The sequence below is a fragment of the Scyliorhinus torazame genome, chromosome 3 (assembly GCF_047496885.1).
Source record: "Scyliorhinus torazame isolate Kashiwa2021f chromosome 3, sScyTor2.1, whole genome shotgun sequence".
NCBI lineage: Eukaryota > Metazoa > Chordata > Chondrichthyes > Carcharhiniformes > Scyliorhinidae > Scyliorhinus > Scyliorhinus torazame.
Window position 1 is genome coordinate 32,951,647 of NC_092709.1, and position 24,316 is coordinate 32,975,962.

The following is a 24,316-nucleotide window of genomic DNA, read 5'->3' on the forward strand; positions in this document are numbered from 1 at the left end:
GCCACGTGTCTGCCCACTTGGTTGAGGGTGGCCGCCAGACCTACGTCGGACATGTCACTCTCGACTTGGAAGGGGAGGGACTCGTCGATGGCATGCATCGTGGCCTTTGCGATGTCCGCTTTGATGTGGCGGAATGCCTGGCGGGCCTCTGTCGACAGGGGCAAAACCGTGGATTGGATTAGCGGCCGGGCCTTGTCCGCATAGTTGGGGACCCACTGGGCATAATAAGAGAAAAATCCCAGGCAGCGTTTCAGGGCCTTGGAGCAGTGAGGGAGGGCGAACTCCATGAGGGGGGCGCATGCGTTCAGGATCTGGACCTATAACCCCATCATGCACTACGTAGCCGAGGATGGCTAGACGGTCGGTGCTGAACACGCATTTATCCTCGTTATATGTGAGATTAAGGATTTTTGCGGTCTGGAGGAATTTTCGGAGGTTGGTGTCATGGTCTTGCTGGTCGTAGCCGCAGATGGTGACATTATCGAGGTACGGGAATGTGGCCCGCAAACCGTACTGGTCAACCATTCGGTCCATCTCTCGTTGGAAGACCGAGACTCCATTAGTGACACCGAAGGGAACCCTTAGGAAGTGGTAGAGCCGCCCATCTGCTTCGAAAGTAGTGTATTTGCAGTCGCTAGGGCAAATGGGGAGCTGGTGGTAGGCGGACTTTAGATCCACCGTGGAAAAACCTTGTATTGTGCGATCCTGTTGACCAGATCGGATATGCGGGGCAGATGGTACGCGTCAAGCTGCGTATAACTGTTGATGGTCTGGCCCGATGACCATCCTATGCTTCTCCCCGTTCTTTACAACCACTACTTAAGCTCTCCAGGGACTGTTGCTAGCCTCAATGACACCTTCCCTCAGTAATCGCTGGACCTCCGACCTAATAAAGGTCCGGTCCTGGGCACTGTACCGTCTGCTCCTGGTGGCGACGGGTTTGCAATCCAGGGTGAGATTCGCAAACAGGGAAGGCGGATCGACCTTGAGGGTCGTGAGGCTGCAGACAGTGAGGGGGGGTATAGGGCCGCCGAATTTAAAGGTTAAGCTTTGGAGGTTGCATTGAAAATCTAACCCTAGGAGTGTGGCAGCGCAGAGGTGGGGAAGGACGTAGAACCGGTAATTTTTAATCTCCCTTCCCTGGACCGTGAGATTCGCTATGCAGAAACCCTTGATCTCCACTGAATGAGACCCGGAGGCCAGGGAGATTTTTTGGTTAACTGGGTGAACGGGGAGAGAACAGCGCCTTACCGTGTTGGGGTGTATGAAGCTCTTCGTGCTCCCAGAGTTGATCAGACAGGATGTTTCATGCCCATTGATGAGCACGGTCGTCGTTGCAGTCGAGAGTGTTCGGGGCCGAGAGTGGACCAGGGTCACCGAGGCTAGTCATCGCAGAATTTGGATGTTCTCCTCGGGCGGTGTGTGGTCATCCGAGTCGGGGTCCTGAGAGTCCAGCCAAGATGGCTGCGCCCACTGGTCGTACATGGCTGGGGGTGCACAAGATGGCGGCGCCTATCCATCACACGTGGTGTCCGAGAGACAAGATGGCGGCGCCCGGAGGCCACACGTCGCCCTGGAGGAAGATGGCGGCGCCCGCTGGCCACACGTGGCCCGTGGAAAGGGTTGTGGTGGCGGTCCCGATTCGCCTCCCGAGACCGCAGCGACCGCCTGGGCCTGGCATACCACCACAAAGTGGCCCTTTTTGACGCATCCTTTGCAGAGGGATGAGCGGGCCGGAAAGCGCTGTCGGGGGTGCTTGGCTTGCCCGCAAAAATAGCAGCGGGGCCCCCCGGGGTTGCCTGGCAGTCTCGCAGCACAAGCTTGTAGGGGGATGGGGGATGCATCGGAGTCGGTCACGGGGGGATTCCACGCTGCCCAAGAGGCTGCCACGGGGTCGGGGACGCAAGCGCGGGTGTTTCGGGCGGCCACATCGAGGGGGCTAGCAAGGGCCCGTGCCTCCTTGAGGCCGAGTGTCTCTTTCTCCATCAATCGCTGGCGGATTTGGGAGGACAGCATAACTGCAACAAATGCGTTCTCGATCAAAAGTTCTGTGTGGTCGCTGGCCAAAACTTGCGGGCAGTTACAGTTCCTCCCCAACACCAGGAGCGCACGGTAGAACTCCTCCAGCGATTCCCCGGGGATTTGTCGCCTCGTCGCTAGTAGATGTCGGGCGTAGACCTGGTTTCCAGGGCGAATATAGTGTCCTTTCAGCAGATTCATTGCGGCCTCGAAATCGTCCGCGTCCTCGATGAGAGTGTAGATCTCTGGGCTCATCCTCGAGTGCAGAACTTGCATTTTCTGGTCCTCCGTGGGTGTAATTGTGGCCGTCCTGAGATATCCATTGAAACACGCCAGCCAGTGCTTGAAGGTTGCCGCTGAGTTTGCAGCGTGGGGCCTGAGTTGCAGACACTCCAGCTTGATTCGGAACTCCATTCTTTAAAATCTAGTGCAATAAATTGATGCTCGATCAATCAGCGAGATTGGAGACAATTGAAGGCTTCATTACATTAGATGTTTCCCCCAGCAGCGCAGGTACAGAAGGCAGCTGCTGGGGAGACACGGGCTCTTATACTCCGCCTTACTGGGCGGAACCAGCAGGCAGGCTTAACCAATGAAAACAGTACCTCCTACACCAATGGTCTTACAGCATTACAGGGTACTGTAATACCTCTAATACCGACTACCATATATCTTTGAAGGTTTAACGGTGATATGTCATAGTTTTTTTGGTAAACAGTTTCTGGTACCAACGAAATTGCTGCTCCAGTGTCCATCTCCATTTGCACTGATTGTCCTGCCAGCAACAGTTTGTTGTTGCCGCAATGGCCAGTATGTTCAATGACAGTTCATCATCTAGGACTCTGGTCCTTTTTTGTGGTCTTTTTGTATCACGTGGGTCTTTTTCCCTCTATTCGATTTTCTATTTGATATACTTGGTTCTTGCTTTATAATATAATCTTTATTAGTGTCACATGAAGGCTTGCATTAACACTGCAACAAAGTAACTGTGAAAATCCTCTAGCCGCCACATTCCGGCACCTGTTCGGGTACATGGAGGGAGAATTCAGAATGTCCAATTCACCTAACAAGCACGTCTTTCGGGGCTTGTGGGAGGAAACCGGAGCACCCGGAGGAAACCTACGCAGACACGGGGAGAACGTGCGGACTCCACACAGACAGTGACCCAGCCGGGAATGGAACTTGGGACCCTGGCACTGTGAAGCCACAGTGCTAACCACTGTGCTACCATGCTGCCCTAGCTGGGCCAAAGGGCCTGTTTCCATGCTGTAAACATCTATGATTCTATGACAATCTTATCAATTACAGACTTTGCAGGAGGTTGAGTGATTTCCCCCATGTTATACGCAGTAAAGTTGGGAAGACAATATCTGCTGCAATTTGTCGTTTGGACGAAATAATTGAATAGTTCAGTATATGAGCTCCACTGCTCGATGTGCTCATGATACGGTCCCAGAGTCCCAAAATTCCTGCCATTTGCCACAATGTGCCATGAAATGTTTTGCACTACCTTGCTTCTTTTTTCAAACAAGGTACGCCTGAGCTCAATCTGTTTCCTTCCAAGTTTGGAACACCCCCATCTCTGAGCTATTGTACTTGCTACTCACTGTGCTCCCTGTACTGTCCCAAATCTTCCAGGCAGAGCACATGGCGAGCTTCTTTTTGATGATTTTTCCTCTAAAATCTATGTTTAAATTTTGGTTCCTTCAATTGCTTATACCAATATTTGGCCTCCTCATTGCCAGTTTTCTTTGTGGTATTTGTAAAGGATGTGCTTGCAGACCACAAAGGTACAAAGAACAAAGAGCAGTGCAGCACAGGCACAGGCCATTCGGACCTCCAAGCCTGTACCGATTATGACACCCTAACTAAAAACAAAACCTTTCAGTCCATAATCCCTCTATTTCCTCCTTATTCATGTACCCATCCAGATGCCTCTTAAATGTTGTTAATGTGTCTGCTTCCACCACAACCTCTGGCAGCTCGTTCCAGGCACCCACCACTTGCTGCGTGAAAAACGTACCTTGCACATCTCCATTAAACTTTCCCCCTCTCACCTTGAACATGTGCCCCCTAATAATTGACACTTCCACCTTGGAAAAGGTCTCAGATTATCCACCCTGTCTATGCCTCTCATAATTTTGTAGACCTTTATCAGGTCTCCCCTCAGCCTCCATCTTTTCAGTGAAAACAATCCTAGTTAATTTGACCTCTCCTCCTAGCCAGCACTCTCGAGACCAGGCAACATCCTGGTGAACCATCTTTGCACTCAAACAAGCAAACAAGAGCTTTATTGAAAATATGTTTACTCTACAGGCTGTTGGGATAGACTGCGCATTTGTCTGCGCAAACGGCTGATTACATCATCAATATGTCATTTGATTAGACTCTTACCATGACCTTGTTCCAACTAGGAACAAACATGCACCTGTTGCCCTTGTAGATGGTAGTGGTCGTATGTTTGGAAGGTGCTGTCCAAGCAACCTTGGCAAGTTCCTGCCAAGTAGATGGTACACACTGGCTGCTACTGCGTGGCAGTGGTGGAGGGAGTGAATGTTTATTGATGGGGTGTCGATCAAACGATCTGCTTTGCTCTGGATGGTGTCAGGTTTATTTCAGTGTTGTTGGAACTGCGCTCATCCAGGCAAGGAAGAGTACTCTATCACATTCCTCATGTGTGCCTTGTAGTGGGCAGGTTTTGGGGAGTCAAGACTCGCTGCAAGATTCCTAGCTTCTGGCCTGCTCTTGTAGCTACAGTATTTATATGGCTAGTCCAGTTCAATGTCTGGTCAATGGTAACTCCCAAGACGTTAATAGTGGGGGATTTAGTGATGATAATATCATTAGATGCCAAGGGGCGATGATTAGTTTCTCTCTTGTTGGGAGATGGTCATTGCCTGGCACATCTGTAAAGGTAATGTAATGCTGATGGTGCATGCTTAATTTGCTGGCAGTCGAGTGTCACTCTTCCACTGGAAGGTTTTGATAGAAGATTTTCTGTCAAATATATAATAATTGTGGTGATTAAACACCACAGGTAATTTTCATTTATCTTTTAGCCAACGGTTACATGGACTGCTAGGACACATTTCACACAGGCAGAAACTGCCACCTAAAATATCTAATAAACTGGGAGCACACAAGCAATGTTACACAAACCTTCTGCCTGCATGATAATACTCATGTAGGTCTGTCGACATCATGCAGCAACAGCAGTATCAGGTTTGCTCATGCATGACATTGTGTATATGAAGGGTTCCTGTGTAAGTTAATGTTAGTGCATTACATCTTGATGAAACTTGTCATTGTGATGCTGTGTAATGTATAAATTGACTGCCTTCAGCTTAATCTTTCATCTGCGTGAAAGAGTGGAGTTCAAGGAAACTTCACAAGCCATGCACTGCAACCTCAATAAAACATTTCACAGCCATTATGAACATTGAAATAATACATAATTTAGGTGCACATTGTTGTATAAAAAGGTCATTAACGACAGCATCTGCTTATAACAGACCAGTTATCTTATTTAAATTGACAATGCAAGCTCACTATTACAAGAATACTAGATCTGAAGATTTTGAAATGTTATATTTAGGTGGATGAGGACTTGTGACACAGTGTGAGGGTCTTTACCTCTGGGTCAGATGCTCCAGGTTCAAGTACCACATCAGGACCTGTTGTCCATGACAGAAGCGTTCATGGCACGGTTCAATGGCTGATAACCAACCTGGGAATCCTTCCACCAGCTCCCCACTATTCCCCAGAATCTTTTTAAAAATGGGTGCATGAAAGACAAAGTTTTAAACCTTAAACACAAGGGGGTGTTTAAGCTGTAGCATTTCATTGAAACATAATTGTAGGTGTGATGCAAAGAGGTATTGTCATTTAATCTTGAACAAAAAAAATTTGAATAACAATTCCGCATCACCTTCAATCCAGAAATATTTAACTTTACTGAAGGACGAATATATGACAGCACTGTACCGTGACACAAGGGTACTTGACTTGAAGCAAGCCATCTCTTTTCACACAAAGGTAAAATACAGCAGATTCTGGAAATCTGCAATATAAAACTGAGAACGCTGGAAATACTCAGCAGCCCAGGCAGCAACTGCAGAGATAGAAACTGAGTTAACATTTCGGGATGATAACTGGAAAACGTCACAGATCTAATATGTTTGGAGCAAGCACAGAGGCAGAGAAAGCTGGAATGGAAGAAGAAAAGGAAATTCTGTGGTACAGTGGAAGATCGGAGAGATTAAACGTGTAGTGCAATCATTATGAACCCCAGCATAGCAGCTGGGAGAATTTCAAGTTAATTAATAAATCTAGTCTCATTTCCTATGCTGACGATATCTGCTGTGCCTCTCAGGATCTGCCATTTTCTAAACTAGAGGCAACACTGTTACAAAGCTAGCCAACAACCTAAGACATCGCACCTTCAGCCCAGCAACAACATATTCCACCTCCACAATGCCAGCGCCAAGAGGGAACTCAACATCTCCTTGAATGGCAAGAGGCTAAATCACAAACAACATCCTGTTTATCTTGCTGTTACCCTTGACCGAATACTGTCACACAAACCATCTGAGCAGGACAGCAGCAAAGACCAAAACATGAAACAAGTTTCTCAACAAACTTCCTGGCTCTTCATGGGTACAATGCACAAACCTTAAGGAACTCAGCTCTTGCCATCATCCCCTTGACTGCAGAGTGTACACCAGTATGGTACATGTCATTCCAAACTAGTCTTATATATACCCAGCTCAACACAACAATGTGTATCATCTCGGGTACCCTCCGATCAACTCAACCACCCTGGCTCCCAGTCCTGAGCAACATCCCACCCCTTCACTTAAGTAGGGAGATTGCAACAGCTCCTGGAGAAGGTTTACATCGACCCAAGCCTACCACTAGACAAGGACCTTACCGATCCACCCGCTACTCGTCTCCCATCATGCCAACCTGTATGGCTAAATCCACCGTGTCAAGGAATAAGCAACGGCCCTGTGGCAGAAGGAATAGAATCAACACGCCACCATTAAAAACCATTTCCTCATCACAGATCCCACATTCCGTCCATCCGGCTTCAACCTGCCACACCAATATTGGGCAATCCTCAACCATTTCCCCACAGGCCAAGGTCTTTGTGCAGCAAATCGGCACAAGCGGGGCCTTGTCGGGAACCCGGACTGCAGCTATGGGGCACCCCAATCAATGACTCACATCACTGAAGACTGTCCCCTGACAAAATCCACTCAGAGCTCCACTTAGCCAATGTGAAACCAATTGCCTGACTTGGTGATTATTACGCACAAAAAAATTAAATTATAACAATCAGGAAAACATTGGATCATCATAAAAACTGATCTAATGTCTTTCAGGAGAGGAAATCTGCCATCCTTACCACGTCTAGTCGGCATGTGACTACAGGTCCAGAGCAATGTGGCTGACCCTAACATTGCCGTATGAATGATGTGGAGATGCCGGCGTTGGACTGGGATAAGCACAGTAAGAAGTCTTACAACACCAGTTTATAGTCCAACAGGTGTGTTCCAAACACTAGCTTTCGGAGCACTGCTTCACCTGAGGAAGGAGCACTGCTCCGAAAGCTAGTGTTTGAAAGAAACCTGTTGGACTTTAACCTGGTGTTGTAAGACTTCTTACCGTGCCGTATAAAGTGGTCTAGCAAACCACTCGGTTATACCAAACCCCTAAATCATTAACACACTGTGAGTATATCTCCACCACATGGACTGCAGCAGATCTCAAAGCCAATCAGCAGTGGAGAATAAATGCTGTCCTTGCCAGTGATGCAGACATCCCAAGAACAAATTTTAAAAAAGAATTTGGGATGCTGTAAAGAGAGGTCCAGGGGAAATGTGGTTGATGGTAACCAAGGTAACTATAGCCATCAGTGGGCTTAGGTAGGTACTGACTGAAAGCCTATTCCCAGAAATAGAGCTCAAGACACCCAGGAGAAGAAAGAAAAGAGTTGGAGACAGACAATGTGAAAATGAGGAAGGGATGATGGAGGAGTGGGAATTTGAAGCAAAGATGGATGAAACTTTTCCACTTCAGCGGGAGAACAGCAAATGGCACCAAAACCATCATCGATGTACCAGAATAAGAGATGGGAGGGGACTTGAGAAAGACTAACTTTAGGTTTCTACTTTTTCAGCCTTAACCACTTCCCATTGGGCGTCCAATCTCTGCCGCATCACCTCGACCAGGACAGCCTGAAGCTGCCACCTCTTCCTCAAGTAGAGAACCAACTCGTTCCAATCCACCATCACCTCCTTCGGCCTGGCTGAACTTGTCCTTTCGTATCAAATAACGTCTCCTTTGACTCCAGTCACTTCCTTTAAATAAAAGATCTTCCTCTGCAAATCTGTCTGGGTCCTCTGATGTGATGTCTTTTCAAAGGATAAATAGAGCATTTGTTGTTTCAGCCCTTCCCAGGTCCCTGCCTTCATCGCCTTTCACAGATAGATTGTAGAATTTACAGTGCAGAAGGAGGCCATTCAGCCCATCGAGCCTGCACCGGCCCTTGGAAAGAGCACCCTACCTAAGCCCACACCTCCACCCTATCCCCATAACCCAGTAACCCCACCTAACTTTTTTGGACACTAAGGGGCAATTTAGCATGGCCAATCCACCTAACCTGCACATCTTTGGACTGTGGGAAGGATCCGGAGCACCCGGAGGAAACCCACACAGACACGGGGAGAACATGCAGACTCCGCACAGACAGTGACCCAAGCCGGGAATCGAACCTGGGACCCTGGAGCTGTGAAGCAACTATGCTAACCACTGTGCTACCCATGCCGCCCATTTCATTTGGCAATTTACCACATTGCAGAGAACGATGGAAACCATTCCTTTACATTCAATGCTGTATCAGTGCCACTTCCTGCTCTTGCTACAAACTGTAAATTTTCATAATCTTTCTTCAAATTTCTACCCCTCCCTTACCTTCACATGAACCACCTGTGACATCCATTCCTCGACTCTCTCGCTCCATTTCTTTCCAATGAAGCTCAATGGAAGTTCAAGGTACAGAATCCATCCTTTTATTTAAATACCTGACAAACATTTGAGTTTAAGATTGTAGTTTAGTCGGGCAGCATGGTCGGCACGGGCTTGGAGGGCCGAAGGGCCTGTTCCTGTGCTGTACATTTCTTTGTTGTTAACAGTTTACAGTCACAACCATTGCTCCCATTGTTTCTGACAGTTAAGGCCTGGTAATGTTTCTGCTGTTCACATAACCTCTCCTGAATTCCAGCCTATCACAGGCCTTCCCTTTTTCTTCTCCTCACCACTGCCTTTGCATTTGCTTAAATTCACGTCCTCGTTTTCGGATCCTTCCGTGGCCTCGCTTTACCTAAATCTGTAATCCCCTTCAACTCCAGATATCTGCACCCTTTAATTCTGGCTTCTTGTCCATCCCTGATTTTAATCACCCTCACCATTGGTGGCTGTGCCTTCCTGTATTTAGGCCACAAGTACTTCCCAAAAAATTGCACCTCTCCACTTCATCTTTCAAGAGATCACTTCAAACAACTCTTTGGGAATCGGGGCTCACATCTCCTGATGTGCCACAGAATCAAATTTTGTTTTATAATGCTCAGATGAAGCAAATTTATTAGGTTAAAAGATGCAATACAAGTTGTTGCTTTTGCATCCAGTTCTGTGAGAAAGTCACTAGCCTGAAACATTAGATTTTTTATATAATAATCTTTATTGTCACAAGTAGGCTTACATTAACACTGCAATGAAGTTACTGTGAAAAACCCTTAGTCGCCACACTCCTGCACCTGTTCGGGTACACTGAGGCAGAATTCAGAATTCTCAGCTGGCACGGGAATTGAACCCGCGCTGCTGGTCTTTTTCTGCATCACAAACCAGCTGTCTAGCCCACTGAGCTAAACTATCTGCTGAGAGTTTCCAGATTTTGTTTGTTTACATTCCACCTTTTTCAGGGTTCGATTATTAGTGAAGTGACCTGGGATGGTCAATTCAGCTACCACTTCGAAAAATATATGATGGCCTCCACAAAGCTTGGATAATAAATCAACGCGTACAGTGAAGCCGAGCCAAGAAACAAACCTACACAAACTAATAAGTTGTTGACTTTTCAGATCCAGTGATCAATAAATCATTGAAGTCCTTAAGACTATAGTGCTGCAAGTGCTCAGTGAATTGCAATACATATTGATGGGAAAGAGTAAACCCATAAGAGTAACAACTAGTCTCATTAATCTAAAGTTAAGTTAAAACTTGAGGAATTTCACAGATGTGATCCAATAGATCTCAAACCCAGAGGGTTTGAGGGTTTCATGTTACATTATAAAGGGGGCCCAATCTACGGCTATTATTCATGAACTTCCAGAAGTCATAAGGTTAAGTCCCTCCTAAGAGGCTATCAGCTAATGTTGAAGTGCATGGAGACGAAAGTAAATTATTAACTTGGGGTCAGGAAATTAGCGCTGCAAAAGGAGGGCGAGTAAGGATAATGAGCAGGTACTCTAATTCACAGTACTTGATACGTGGTGACCCGTAATGGTCTGTGTTGAGGCCTTCCCTTTTCACCATATTCATTAAAGATTTTAGGCACGGTTTTACGGCCATGCTGCGCCCAAAATGAAGCGCGCCACGGCGCAGCATGGCCGACAGAAACCGGGAGACCCTGCTCCTGGGATCTACACCCGGCTAGCAATGACCTCGCGAGATCTAACGCAATCTTGTGAGACATTGCGTTGTAAACCCCGCCCATTGTGGGCGAGATCACTTTTCAGCAAATCTGCATATTAAAGCGGGACAGCTAGTCTTACTTTTAATGTGCAGATTCCCAAGGTATCCAAGGCGTGGAATCTATCCCCTTTGCCTCGGAGACTCGGGCAAGGGCTGTTCAATGCTGGTCTCCACAAAGGGGGACCAGAGGGAACGGCTCTCGTGGGGGTCTTCCAGGGGATCAGAAGCCCCCAGGTGCATGCCCTTTGGACAGAGTGGTACTCTGGCACTGCTGGTCCCGTCGAGGCACCCTGGCACTGTCAGCATGGCACACTGGCTGTGCCACCTGGATGCCAGCCTGGCACTGGCAAGGTGCACAGGTGGCATTGCCAGCTGGCAGGGGCACTGCCAAGGTGCATTTTCTGCGTGGTGGCAATCTGGCCGGGGGTGCCCTGCATGGGTGTTTGGGGGGAGTGTGGTTAGTGTGTTGGGGCTTGGGGAGGGGTCGGAAATTGTGCCGGGGGCTCCAGAGATTTGGGTGCCATTTAAAAATGGTGTCCTGATCTCTTGCTACACTGAGGAGTTTCGATGAGCGGAGCTCCTCAGTGCACAAAACGGGGCTATGTGCGGCCTTGGTCGCGGATTCCCAGCTGAGGCCCCCTATTGAACCCGGGTGCCATTTTATCACATGTTTCTCGGCACTGCACGCGCTAATCGTGCTCGTTCTAGGACTTTGTTCCCATTTAGTTAAATCCCACCCCCAGTTAATAGGATAGAAGCCACATATTCACATTTGATGAAGACAGCCAAGATAGGTAGTATTGGAAGCTGTGCAGATAGAAACACGAAATTATCAAGAGATATTGATAGATTAAATGAATGGGAAAAAGTATGGCAACAATGAGGTCATCCACTCTGAACTAAAGGAGGCTCGAACAGGGCACTTTCTAAATGGTGAAAAGCTAGAGACAGAGGAATTCCAAACAGATCCCGGGGATCCAGATATACTGATCATTAAAATGTCATGGATAGGTATAAAAAAATAAGCGAAAGTGTTTAGGACTACTGGCCTTTATATCTAGAGGATTAGAATACAAGGACCATGCTTCAGTAACACCGCCCAGGTTAGACCACACATGGATACTGCGAGCAATTCCGGGTACCAGACCTTAGAAAGCAAATATTTGCCTTGGAAGAACTGCAATTTAGATTCACTAGAATGATATCGGGACTCCAAGGATTAAACTCCATGACAAAATTACATAAATTGGGATTGTATTCCCTGGAATGTGGAAGGTTAAGCGGTGATTTGATTCAAGTTAAGACATTAAGCAGAACGCAGTAAAAATTTATTTTTGATGGTTGTGGAGTCTAGAACTCGGAGGCCTAGTCCAAAAATTAGAGGCCGGTCTTTCAAGGGTGAAATTAGGAAACACATCTTCAAAAAGTGACGGATTTTTGTTCACTGCAGGTATTAAGTGATGTAGAGTAAAGCAAGATATGTGGTTTAGATCAGGCATTGTCAAATTTGGGGGCGCGACCCGCAGGTGGGTCGCAGAGCCGTCCGTTGCGGCGCTCCCGATCGCGCAAATCCACGCACAACAGCCGCCGGCTTTTGAATATGCCGGCTGCAAGCGGCCTTCAAAAAGGCCGCAACCACATAAAAACATTTTGGCCGCACTGCGCATGCGCACCGATAATCGGCCGCGCATGCGCAGTGCGGCCATATTTTTTTTATACGGGTGCAACCTTTTTTAAGCCAAAGGGACCATTGGGGCCAAAGGGACCAAAAACCATTTCCTCCATTTTTGTCAGCAGCAAACAAGGAAGAGAAAATGGTGGGTCGCGCAGGTCAACCGGCGTAGCCCGCAAAGGTTGGCCGGCTTGGGTGGCGGAGGTCGGCCGGCGTGGGTGGCGAAGGTTGGCCGGTTGGTAAAAATGGGTCCCTGGAAAAAAAGTTTGAAAAACACTGGTTTAGATCATTGATCAGCTGCGATGTCTCTGAATGATGGAACAGCTCAAGGGGCTAAATGGCCTCCTCCTGTTCCTAGGTCCTTAACTGGACTCCCCATGTTTCAGTGAATGGTTCAGGATGGTCAGTCATAGTGCTCCTATTATTAGAGTGAGCGAAGAGAACAGGAAACCAAAAAATAAAAATCAGGAACCAGCGGTATGATACCACAGTGATTAGCACTGTTGCCTCACAGCACCAGGGACCCGGGTTTAACTCTGGTCTTGGGTGACGGTCTGTGTGGAGTTTGCACGTTCTCCCAGTGACTGTGTGGGTTTCTCCGGGTGCACTGATTTCCTTCCACAGTCCAAAGATGTGCAGATAGGTGGATTGGCCATGCTAAATTTACCCTTAGTGGCTAATGGTTAGGTGGGGTTACTGGGTTATGGGGATAGGGTGGTGAATGACAGCGGGCCTAGATGGCCCAGAGCGCCGGTGCAGACCCGATGGGCTGAATGGCCTCCTTCTGCACTGTAGGGAATTAATGGATTACACCCCCTTCTTTGGGTTACTCTCATAAGGATTAATCAATATCCCTTGCTGAAATTGCAAACATATTGGATCGAAGTTGAGAGAATAGGTGGGCTGCTTAATGTTAAGAATCCATCATTGTCCAGGCTTACATAGGAAGGACTGCTTCAAGGCCTTCCTATGTAAGGAAGGACTTTGGTACCTAGGTAGTTATGAAAAAAGGACTGTAACCAACATGGAAATAACTGGAATCTACCAGCGATTATTGTATTCAGGGGGAAAAGAAGCAGCTTTCCCATCCCACCACATGCCGGTCACTTCATGGGAGGCTGCCAAAAGCAAAAAAAGTGGACTCTATCCTCAAGCATACTTTCCACCAGGAGTAACAAGGAACACTGGTTGATTTCTTTCCTACTCTTTGTCCAGTACTGAAGTACATGACCAGTAGCAATGACAAAGATCAGTTAACAGCACAGATCATGCATTGAGGTTGTGTCACAACAACCTACTTCACCATTAAGAAAACTGACAGGTCAAATGGGGGAATTTGAATGACCGCATGCTTAATCATAGCACCAGAAGTATTTCTACATTAGATCTTTTAACCATCGAAAGAACAATTTTGCACAAAGTAGTGATGATGTCCCTTTTTACTTATTTTGTTCCAGTGGCAAACTGTGTTACTTGCCGGTGAAAATCTTACCATTGATAGACTCCTATACTAGTCTACGGCCCGTGGTGAAAACACAACTTCCCAAGTAACTGCTCCACTAAGCCAGAGTGTTGTTACAATATACTACAGGATGTACTGCCTCGGTTCAAAAATATCAACGTCAAGCACGGGTGGCATGGTGGTCAGCACTGCTGCATCACAGCTCTAGGGACCCGGGTCAATTCCGGCCTCAGATGACTGTGTGGAGTTTGTACTTCCTTCCCGTGTCTGCATGGGTTTCCTCCGGGTGCTTTGGTTTCCTCCCACAGTCCAAAGATGTGCAGGTTAGGTGGATTGACCATGCTAAATTGCCCCTTAGTGTCCAAAAGGTTGGGGGGGGGGTTACTGGGATAGGGTGGAGGCGTGGGCTTAAGTAGGGTGCTCTTTCCGAGGGCCAGCGCAGACTCAATGGGCCAAATGGCCTCCTTCTGCACTGTAAATTCTATGATTCTATGATCATGACAACAATACACAAATTAACAAGCATGACTTTACTGATATCTAAAACTGCAGGAGAGATTCTTCAACTTTGCACCCAACTGTTGTGACTTGAGGTAGTCAGATGTACAGAGAGTAAAGCACAGGAGCACTTAAAAGAGAGTGTTAAACTCAGCACCTATGACAAATTAATAATTCAGCAAAACTGATCAACAATGGGACATGATCTACAATGGTTTGTGCACTGCAGGAATTCATTATGGAGACTAATCCCAAGACATCCATTTTTATCGGATGAATACACTCCATTTACAGCATCTCTGGCTGGAAATTGAGATTACTCCTATTTGAATCCCAAAACCAATAACTCTGGTATTGAATTAGAAACATAGCATTAATGCAGTCAGTGCTCTTTATGACCCAATATCGTGATTTGCAAAGGACTATAACCAAAAATGGCCAATTGCTTGCCTCAAGAACCACACTGTTTGTATTCTAGGATAAAAAGCCAGCTAAGAAACAGGCAGCAACAGAGAAAAATATTTCTTAACACAATGCTTTATGTATTTGGATGACCAAGAAATGATTTGCTACTGATCAGGATAAAGGGCATCATCGATTGTATCAAACAAGCATTTGCAGTTCTCACTTTCAGCAAGGGTAAAAGACCAGCATCCCACTTCATAGATTGAATACTGAGCTTTACTTTAGCCATTCATTTAGCAGCCAGTGAAAGAAAAGCAGAAAATAGCTTTCAAAGATACACTGTGGCAAATAAGGACATGAAATAAGGACATGAGCATCATAGCTGAAACAGCCTGAAGATAAATAGCTCACTACTGTAGGAAACGGGAGAGAATATAAAATAATACCAATTTCCAATCATTTGTTGGGGATTCTATCTACTGCAACGACCATCAAACTGATGTTATCTACAATGACAGGCTTGAACAGAATGTAAAAATTCCCACTCGCTTACTATTGATAAAGCCAGGCACCAAACACTGCTTCAATTCACATCCATGTTCCATCTCCATTACTACAATAAGGCAATGTCACACAGTAGTTCTTGTACACTTCATTAAGCACAGCACTACCAAAGGACCCATATTTATTCGCAACGTTGGTTGTCTTTTTCCCCCACAAGATCAAAAGACAGATATTGAAGTATTTTGGTCAAAATTATGAATCTTTATTTAAAAGAAATTTGCAGTTCATTCACAAATTTACAAATTTGCTCCATTTTAAAATTACAAGGATAATTGAGGATAATTGATGTCGATACGGCACTTTTAGACTAACCACATGCCAAAATTATCACTGCTAGACTGATTTCATTGCTAATCTCGCCTAACCCCGCAGCCTGTGCCTCCACGGTCCCCTCAAATTCTCTGTTCCTCTGACTCCAGCCTGTTACACATCCTTTGCCCACTTTACCCTATCATTGGTGGCCATGCCTTTAGCCATCTATAAACCATACTCTGGGCGAGCCTCCCTAAATGCTTCCAAGTCTCTCTCTCTCGAAGACTCTCCTTAAACTGTATCACTTTTGCCCACTCTCCAAGTATCTCCTCCTGTGCTTCTTTGCAGTGCAGTGGCAAACAATTCAGAACACGTAGGCAAAAGGATTCAATTGCTGAGCAAACAAATAAAGTCAATGCTCATTTAAAACACAAAAGGTAATGAAGATATTTATACATAACAAAAACAGTAACTCTTATGAACACAAAGGTGAGAGTCTGTACATCAACTGTTTGAAGGTTGCATTCCTACAAAACTTGGGCTGGACTCTTCTTTACTCCCAACTCTAGATTCAAAATGCCTTTTTAATGGAGAGGTAGAGGGCCCTGCTGCTCTTTGTGTTTGAGAGTACACTAGCAGCTGATTTCTCACCTTAAGGTTTCATTCCATACTTCTTTCTGGCTGGCCACTGGGGGGCAGAAGGAAAGTTGTGGGCGAGAGTGACTGGCAGGGCTTCAATCTCACTTGCCCTCCTCAAAAAGAAGCTCCTGCACATTTCCACCTCTCCGTAGTGGCACAAGAGAGATCAGAAGCTCTCCACGTGTGAAATCTTATCCCCCATTCAATGAAACAAGTGAATCTCAATATACGCCACCACCACACACTACACCACTGCCTTTTGGGTCATTTCAGTGCAAGATGATACTGCACAGCATGTCTGCAACCAATTTTCATCCAATCAGGAAAAAAAAGCAGCTTCTTTGACCCAGAACCACCCTGTGGCACTTTTGCAGGGCAGCGATTTTACGTTTCAACATTTCATATCATTTTCTGAGACTAGCATCGCAAAAGAAAGTCACACATCTCTGCAAACAGTTGTCACGCCTCGCTGGAGCCAAGGATGTGTGTGGAACCAGCCAAAAGAAATAATGGGACAATCACAATATGAAAGTGGAGAAGGATCCTTCATGTCGACCAAAGAACTGGCATTCAGACATTTGTAGATTGTGAGATTAAGAAAAAAAAATCTCTAACATGGATGTATTTTCAAATTGTCAGTTCAGAGGATGTTCATGCCAATAGGTTTTTTAAAAATGAAAACACAATAAGAATGAGGCCACATCTCAAATGTTTTATTGATATGTATATATCATACCCTTAAACTGAAATCGAGGGGAAGCCAATGTTACTCCTCATCACTGTTTACTTCTAAGCTAATTTTTTGTGACATAGCCCAGGACATGTGTAAACCTTCACACTTGGCAATTTACTTTGAAGAAAAACTGCTGACTCATTATTTCAGTTCTGACCTGATCAGGTATTCGAGACATGAGTTCACTTAATTTGCTGCAATTCTCTTTAAGATTTCAGCAGAGCACTTGCATGCATTCTAAACGACTACCTGAAGTCGACATGGGAAGGATGGGTGTTTTTTTTTAAAGAAAAAGAAACAATACCTTCTGTCACATAGTTCTGGTCTCGGAGAAAGCTGTTGTTGATTTTCCGCGTATCAATGTCCTCGCCCATTGACAGCAGGATTAGTCGGCATGCCGATCCGCAGTGGACTAAAAGAAGCAGAACAGGTCGTCACAACAGCAGCATCCATACTAGCAGAGGTGGAGGGAGGCGAGGGGTGTGGAGCACAGCATAATGTAGTTTTGGTGATGCAACAAGGCTTTGCAAAAAAGGGAAAGGGGATACAACAGAGATGGGGAAGAGAAAAATAGCCCCCTACTGAATGTCAACAACAAAAAATAAGAAATTAGAGCAAAAGGTGGTCTGCGGTGGAAGGGAATTGACACAGTTGTGGCAGTTTTTAAAAAGTCAATCCTTCAGCCAGGCGCTCCACAAATAAAACTCCCGTGCAGAATCAGCTGGGGCGGGGGGCGCTGCTGCAGAGCCTCAGAAGGGTTGGTGAGGAAGTGTCACGCCTGAGCAGCACTTGGGAGAGGGAAAAGTGCAATGCTGCATCAGCAGCCTGTGGGAGGCTCAGGGAAAGAGGGGAGGGGGTTAACTCTGTGAAGGCTGCTGCTTGCTGGCTCGCAGGCTGACATGCTGCATCAGCACAAGCCCCTCCCAGGCATCCTGTCAGCATCCAACCAGGTCAGTCCGCATTTCTGGAGATGAAATATGGCACTGCAGGTGATTAAAAGAAGGATCTGCCGTCGCATTATAATTTCGTGAAATTCTTAAGACCTCCCCCCCCCACAAAAAAAAACTTACGTGTATTTTTCCCCCCCAAAAAGCCACAAGCATGTTAGTTACGACTGGAATATCGTGAATAAATCAATTTAGGTCGGGGAGAGAGAGAGGTAGGGCACCTTGCTTCAGTCATGAGTCTGTGTAACCACTGGCTTTTGCCATCTTCCCAGCAGATCGGGCTGCAGCACTTTAGTCCCCTTGCAAACAGGGACCCAACCTATCCAATGACATTTAAAAAAAATTACCCACTCTGCCGAATTGTATATGTTATTGCCAGTTAATGCCATTCTCCAGGAGTTGGCAAAAAAATATTTTGCATCAGGCAGCAAGGCAGAAAAATCGTGCATTGTTGCATATGTTTTTCCATCCCCAAAATAACAGGCATGCGTTGCAATAATCACTCACCTAATTTACATAAAAGAACCTCCCCGGATTGGTGTCACCGTGCAGTTGCTACAGGTGGAATTATTCAGAATTGGCCCCACCTTTCCACGTCCTTAAAGGGACTAATGTGGTTTTAAGTCGGAGTTGTGACTCAAACAGATAATGCAGACGTATAGTCAGTCGGCCGCTCAGCTCGTTGTGCCACAAGCTATTTTTCCAGCTACCTTACACTACTGTTGCACTGCCAATGGGAGATGTCTAGCACTTTGAAGGCATTTTCCTACTTCGCATGCTATGAAAGCCAAGAAGTAATTTTTCACATTTCCATCCATGAATCTTACTGCACATGTTTGGTGTATTCACACTAGTCAGGTATATAGCAGCCAAAAATGTTGAGACTACTGACCACCACAAAAGTATAAGTGCATTATCATATATATAATATATATATAACGCAAGAGATGAGGCTAGCTACAGAGGAGAGAATGCAGAGGAACAAAGCAATCATAACGTGATATTGACTGCACAGTTTAAAGAGGACAGTGGTAACCATGCATCATTTTGCACTGATGGCGATTCATTGACATCTTTCAAACGAGAAATGGATATATTTAAAAAGCTGTAATCTGCAGGGCTATGGAAAAGGTGTGGGACATAGAACATAGAATTTACGGTGCAGAAGGAGGCCATTCGGCCCATCGAGTCTGCACCGGCTCTTGGAAAGAGCACCCAACCCAGGGTCCACACCTCCACCCTATCCCCATAACCCAGTAACCGCACCCAACACTAAGGGCAATTTTGGACACCAAGGGCAATTTAGCATAGCCAATACACCTAACCTGCACATCTTTGGACTGTGGGAGGAAACCGGAGCACCCGGAGGAAACCCACGCACACACTGGGAGAATGTGCAGACTCCGCACAGACAGTGACCCAAGCCGGGAATCGAACCTGGGACCCTGGAGCTGTGAAGCAATTGTGCTATCCACAATGCTACCGTGCTGCCCAAATTGGATCAAAGGGCCAACACAGACAGGATGGGCCAAATGGCCTCCTCCTGTGCTGTCCAATTTGATGAACTGACCTTTTTTCCCTGTGCTGATCCGTTTTCTCTACTTGTGCCTCAGCAGCTCATTTGGAAATGGGAAAAAAATATTGGCATGGATTTTGAGATGGCAGGAGAGCGAACCTATCAGCGTTCACCATCGTTCCGCCACTGAAACTGACAGCAAATTCAGGAGTCGGCACACTGACAGAATAACACAGATATTCAAACATTGCTGCCAGTGAGTTGACACTTATCCAAGAATCAACAGGGCTGCATCACATAATTGAGTAGGTTAATTTTGGAGACATTTGTTGACCTTTTTGTTTTGCCAGTTCCCCAGCCCCACCATTGTCTCTCCCAAAGCAACAGGACCCTTTGCTGGGGTACAATTCCACTCCAGCAAATTGCGTCCAATTATCTTGACTACCGAAAATAACTATTTGGTGGTGTTGAGACAAAAAGTGCCAGCCGTTCGATTTTCCCCATCCACAGTGTGACCCCCAGCTTCATGGATATCACCACAAAGGCCACAAAGCAATTCAGCGTCCATCTCAATAGAGTGTATTACCAGGATATTTGATGGTGAGGGGCATTGCAGCTGAACTCAAATCTCATCTTGAGCCGGACCCACGAGATAAGGAAGGAGAACTACTCCATCTCTCCCGAACCGAGGGATGCTAAGACCAAAGGATTCAGTAGGATAGAGACTTCCTGCCTTGTATTGTTCAGACATTCAGTGTGTAACTTCATTGAGCCAAAGACATTTGTTACATGTCGACCTTGCTGTGGCTCAGTTAGTAGCACTCTTGCCTGAGTCAGAAGATTCCAGATTCAAGTCCCAGTTGTTACGGACAGGAGGGGATTAATTTAAACAGCCCGGATTTCTCCTCTCACTGCCCATCTATAACAGAAAGGTGTTTTTTTATTTTGATTTCCTGCTTTTTAAATGGTGACGTATTTTCCCCAAGCCATTTGTTTGGTGTGTTCCAATCCTTGATGAATGCATTGCACAACACACTTTAGCTGTGTGCGCATACATGCATGCGCTTAGGCCATTTGCACCCTGGCACCGCAGCATCTAATTTGGGGGAGGGGGCACTGGGGAATCCCCCTTGGAAATTCACATGAATGTGCCTGGCAATTGTCCAGAAGTGCCAACTTCCCCTGGATAATGGCACAGCATTGGGAACCATCCAGCAAAGTGATTGAAATCGTTAACTTCGGACGGCTCTGCCAGTTTTACACCAATAGTTAGTCTGGAAACTAAAGAATAAAACCACTTCCAACTTCAGGATAAATACCCAGACTGATCTCTGCATGGGGACTCCAAACACCCCATCCCCCCCTCCCGGTGGTGTTTCCCACCCTCGTGCGATTCCTCCCCCCCCCCCCCCCCCCCCCGCCCCATACATGGCCACCTAACCTAAACCGACTGGACACAACCGCCCACTCCCCCCGCCGCTGCTTATGTCTGACGCCACCAGCCACCCCCACCCCCGATGTCCGAAAACACCCCCACCCCCATCCCATCCACTTATTTAGACACAGCTTCTCCCTAGCCTATTTTCAATGGGACCTTCAAACGCACCTGCTTTATAGCAGCTAGGCCGAGGGATTCTGGACAGGAAGGTCAGGCGAGACAGGCACAGATGGAATTTGGTGCAGGAAAATCCAACACTGATTGCCACTCTAAGGAAGTTATGGCCTCGAACAGTATTAGAGGTGCCAACTTTCAGATGAGATGTTAAATGGAGTCCTGTCTGCCCTCTCAGGTGGGCATAAAAGATCACATGGTGGTATTCCGAAGACCACCAGCGGAGTTATCCTGGGCCAATATGTATCCCTCAGACAGCATCACAAAAAAGAGATTCTCTGATCTTTCACCACCTTACTACTGGTGGGAGCTTGCTCTGCGTAAATTGGTTGTGGTGTTTGCTACATATCAACAGTGACTAAGCTTCGAAAGTGCTTCATTGACTGTAAAGAGCTTTGAGACATCCAGTGGTCGTGAATAGCACTATGTATTTCTTTCATGTCAATTAGAAAGACTAAATCACTTCCGGGTGCGGCTATGCAGAGCTAGGTCGCATATTCGGCAGCTCCTGCTTGGAACGGACTTTTGGGCTCTTTTACAGGGCCCCCACGGCATTTGTTTGACATTTCCCGGTGTGGGAAGAAGGCTGCAATATTCCCCCGACAGTGTCCCCCAGGAAGGGTATGTCTCTTGGTTGCCAGACACACGCAGAAACAGTAAAAGATTTGGCTGCAACTGCAGGATAAACAGGGCCTCTTCCAGCATGCAGGCGGGGGAAGGGCAAGCTTAAAGCTGCAAGCTGACCTGAGGGCCTGTATCAAAAGTGAATTCTAGCAGCAGAGGGAACAACTGTGAAAAGACCTCATCAAGGCCACTGAAGGGACTTCCGGTTGCGGTGATGCCTAGCTAGCCGCACGCTTCGGCGGCTCCAGCTCCGACGGACCTTCGGGCTCTTTTAAGAGCCCCAACGGGGAATTTTTCGACGACGCAACCCGGTGTGGGGTGTGTGAGAACGGAGTCCCCCCCAAACAAAGGAGGAAAAAACCGGCGGCGGCAGCTGCAGCGCGAGGAATCGTCGACCAAAGGGTCAGAAAGAGAGAAGTACAAGATGGCGGCGGAGAAAGCGCAGGCGACATGGGGGCCTGAGCATGAAATTGTGAGACGGTGCGTGGAGCTGCTGAAGAGGGAGGTGCTGACCCCGTTGCTACAGGCAATTGAGGGGCTCAAGGAGACATTAAAGACCCAGGAGACAGAGCTCCGTGTGGTGGAGCAGAAGGTGACAGATATTGAGGACGAGATCCTGGGCCTGGCGGTTAAGACACAGACGCACGAGGCACTTCATAAAAAGTGTACTGAAAGGATCGAAGCCCTAGAAAATGGAGCGCGAAGGAAGAACCTTCGGATACTGGGTCTTCCTGAGGGTGTGGAAGGAGTGGACTGTGGAGCGTACGCAAGTACGATGCTGAGCTCACTGATGGGTGCTGAGGCCCCTACGGGCCCCTTGGAGGTGGAGTGGGCAAATCGGATTCCGGCGAGAAGACCAAAAGCGGGAGAACCACCCAGGGCGATAATCGTGCGATTTTACCGCCTTAAGGATAGAGAAGAGGTCCTGAGATGGGCTAAAAAGGTGCGGAGTAGCAGATGGGAGAATGCAGTGGTACGGGTATACCAGGATTGGAGTGCAGAGGTGGCGAGAAGGAGGGCGAGCTTCAACCGAGCCAAAGAGGTGTTGCATAAAAGGAAGGTGAAGTTCGGGATGCTGCAGCCGGCAAGACTATGGGTCACGTATCAGGAGAGACACCATTATTTCGAGACGGCGGAGGAAGCATGGACCTTCATCAAAGAAGAGAAATTGGATCGGAACTGAGGGACTGATGCTGCAGGAAATGTTATTGTTAATGTTACGGTGGAAGTTAATTGAGAAGTAAACAGGGAAGGGGGGAGACATTGGGGAAATGTGGGCGCCGGTGAGGGGGGAAAGACGGGACATAGTTGGAGAATGGGGAAGGGGAGGGGGAGGGGAAAGGGAGCTGCGCCATAAGAGGCGGGTCAGGTAAAGGGATGTTCCCGCACCAGAAAGAATAAGGCGGGAAGACAGGCGCAAGGCAGATGGGAGTTCCACACATGGGGGGGGGGTCGAGGAGTGAGCAGGAGTAGCCGGGGTCAGTTGAAGTCAGCTGACTTACGGAAGTAATATGGGGGGAGCAATCATGCTAGAAAGAGATCTAGCGGGGAGGGGGGGGGGGGGAGGGAGGTGGGGGGGGTGGACAACTGGGTTGCTGCTGCGGAAATCCAAAAGGAAATGGCTAAAGAGTGGGTGGGCGGGGATGGTGTGCGACGCTGGGGGAGCGAGCGGGAGCGCGGAGGCGGGATATGGGACTGGTCTAGAGAAGGTAATGGCTAGTCGACACGGGAGGGGGGCAGGTAGCCCCCGAGTGAGGCTGATCACGTGGAACGTGAGAGGCCTGAACGGACCGATAAAAAGGGCCAGAGTGCTCGCGCATTTGAAAGGACTAAGGGCAGACGTGGTTATGCTCCAAGAGACGCACCTAAAGGTGGCGGACCAAGTTAGGCTAAGGAAAGGATGGGTGGGACAGGTGTTCCACTCAGGACTGGACGCAAAGAATAGAGGGGTGGCCATTTTGGTGGGGAAACAGGTCGCATTTGAAGCAAAGAACATCGTAGCAGATAGCGGAGGTAGATATGTAATGGTGAGTGGCAGGCTGGAGGTCGTGTTGGTTAACGTGTATGCCCCAAACTGGGACGATGCGGGATTTATGAGACGGATGCTGGGGCGTATACCGGACCTGGAGGTAGGAAACTTGATTTTAGGAGGGGACTTTAATACGGTGCTGGACCCGGGGCTAGATAGATCCAGCTCAAGGACCGGAAGAAGGCCGGCAGCGGCCAAGGTACTTAAGGGGTTTATGGACCAAATGGGGGGAGTGGATCCATGGCGATTTCTTAGACCTAGGGCTAGGGAGTTTTCCTTCTTCTCCCATGTCCATAAAGTGTACTCCCGGGTAGATTTTTTTGTTTTGGGAAGGTCGTTGATCTCTAGGGTGGAAGAAGCTGAGTACTCAGCCATAGCGGTTTCGGATCATGCCCCACATTGGGTGGACCTGGAATTAGGAGAGGAAAGGGAGCAGAGAACACTCTGGCGATTAGATGTGGGACTGATGGCGGATGAGGGAGTGTGTGCAAGAGTGCGGGGGTGTATTGAGAGATATCTGGAGGTCAATGACGACGGCGAGGTCCCTGTGGGAGTGGTATGGGAAGCACTAAAAGCGGTGGTCAGAGGAG

General features: G+C 47.4%; 1 protein-coding gene across 7 annotated transcripts in view; it reads right to left on the reverse strand.

Moving 5' to 3' along the window:
* Nucleotides 1-24,316, reverse strand: part of LOC140408399 (serine/threonine-protein phosphatase 2A 55 kDa regulatory subunit B gamma isoform) — a 495,785-nt gene that overhangs the window by 272,628 nt on the left and 198,841 nt on the right. For 2 of the 7 annotated variants that reach the window (XM_072495544.1, XM_072495545.1), the window contains one exon: nucleotides 17,303-17,410. The exons of 2 other annotated variants lie outside the window; for them this stretch is intronic. In XM_072495544.1, the coding sequence (XP_072351645.1) occupies nucleotides 17,303-17,410 (108 nt within the window). Of the gene's footprint in view, nucleotides 1-17,302; nucleotides 17,850-18,452; nucleotides 18,472-24,316 lie in introns of those variants that run through there. 3 more of the 7 variants (XM_072495547.1, XM_072495550.1, XM_072495548.1) reach the window with 2 other exon arrangements.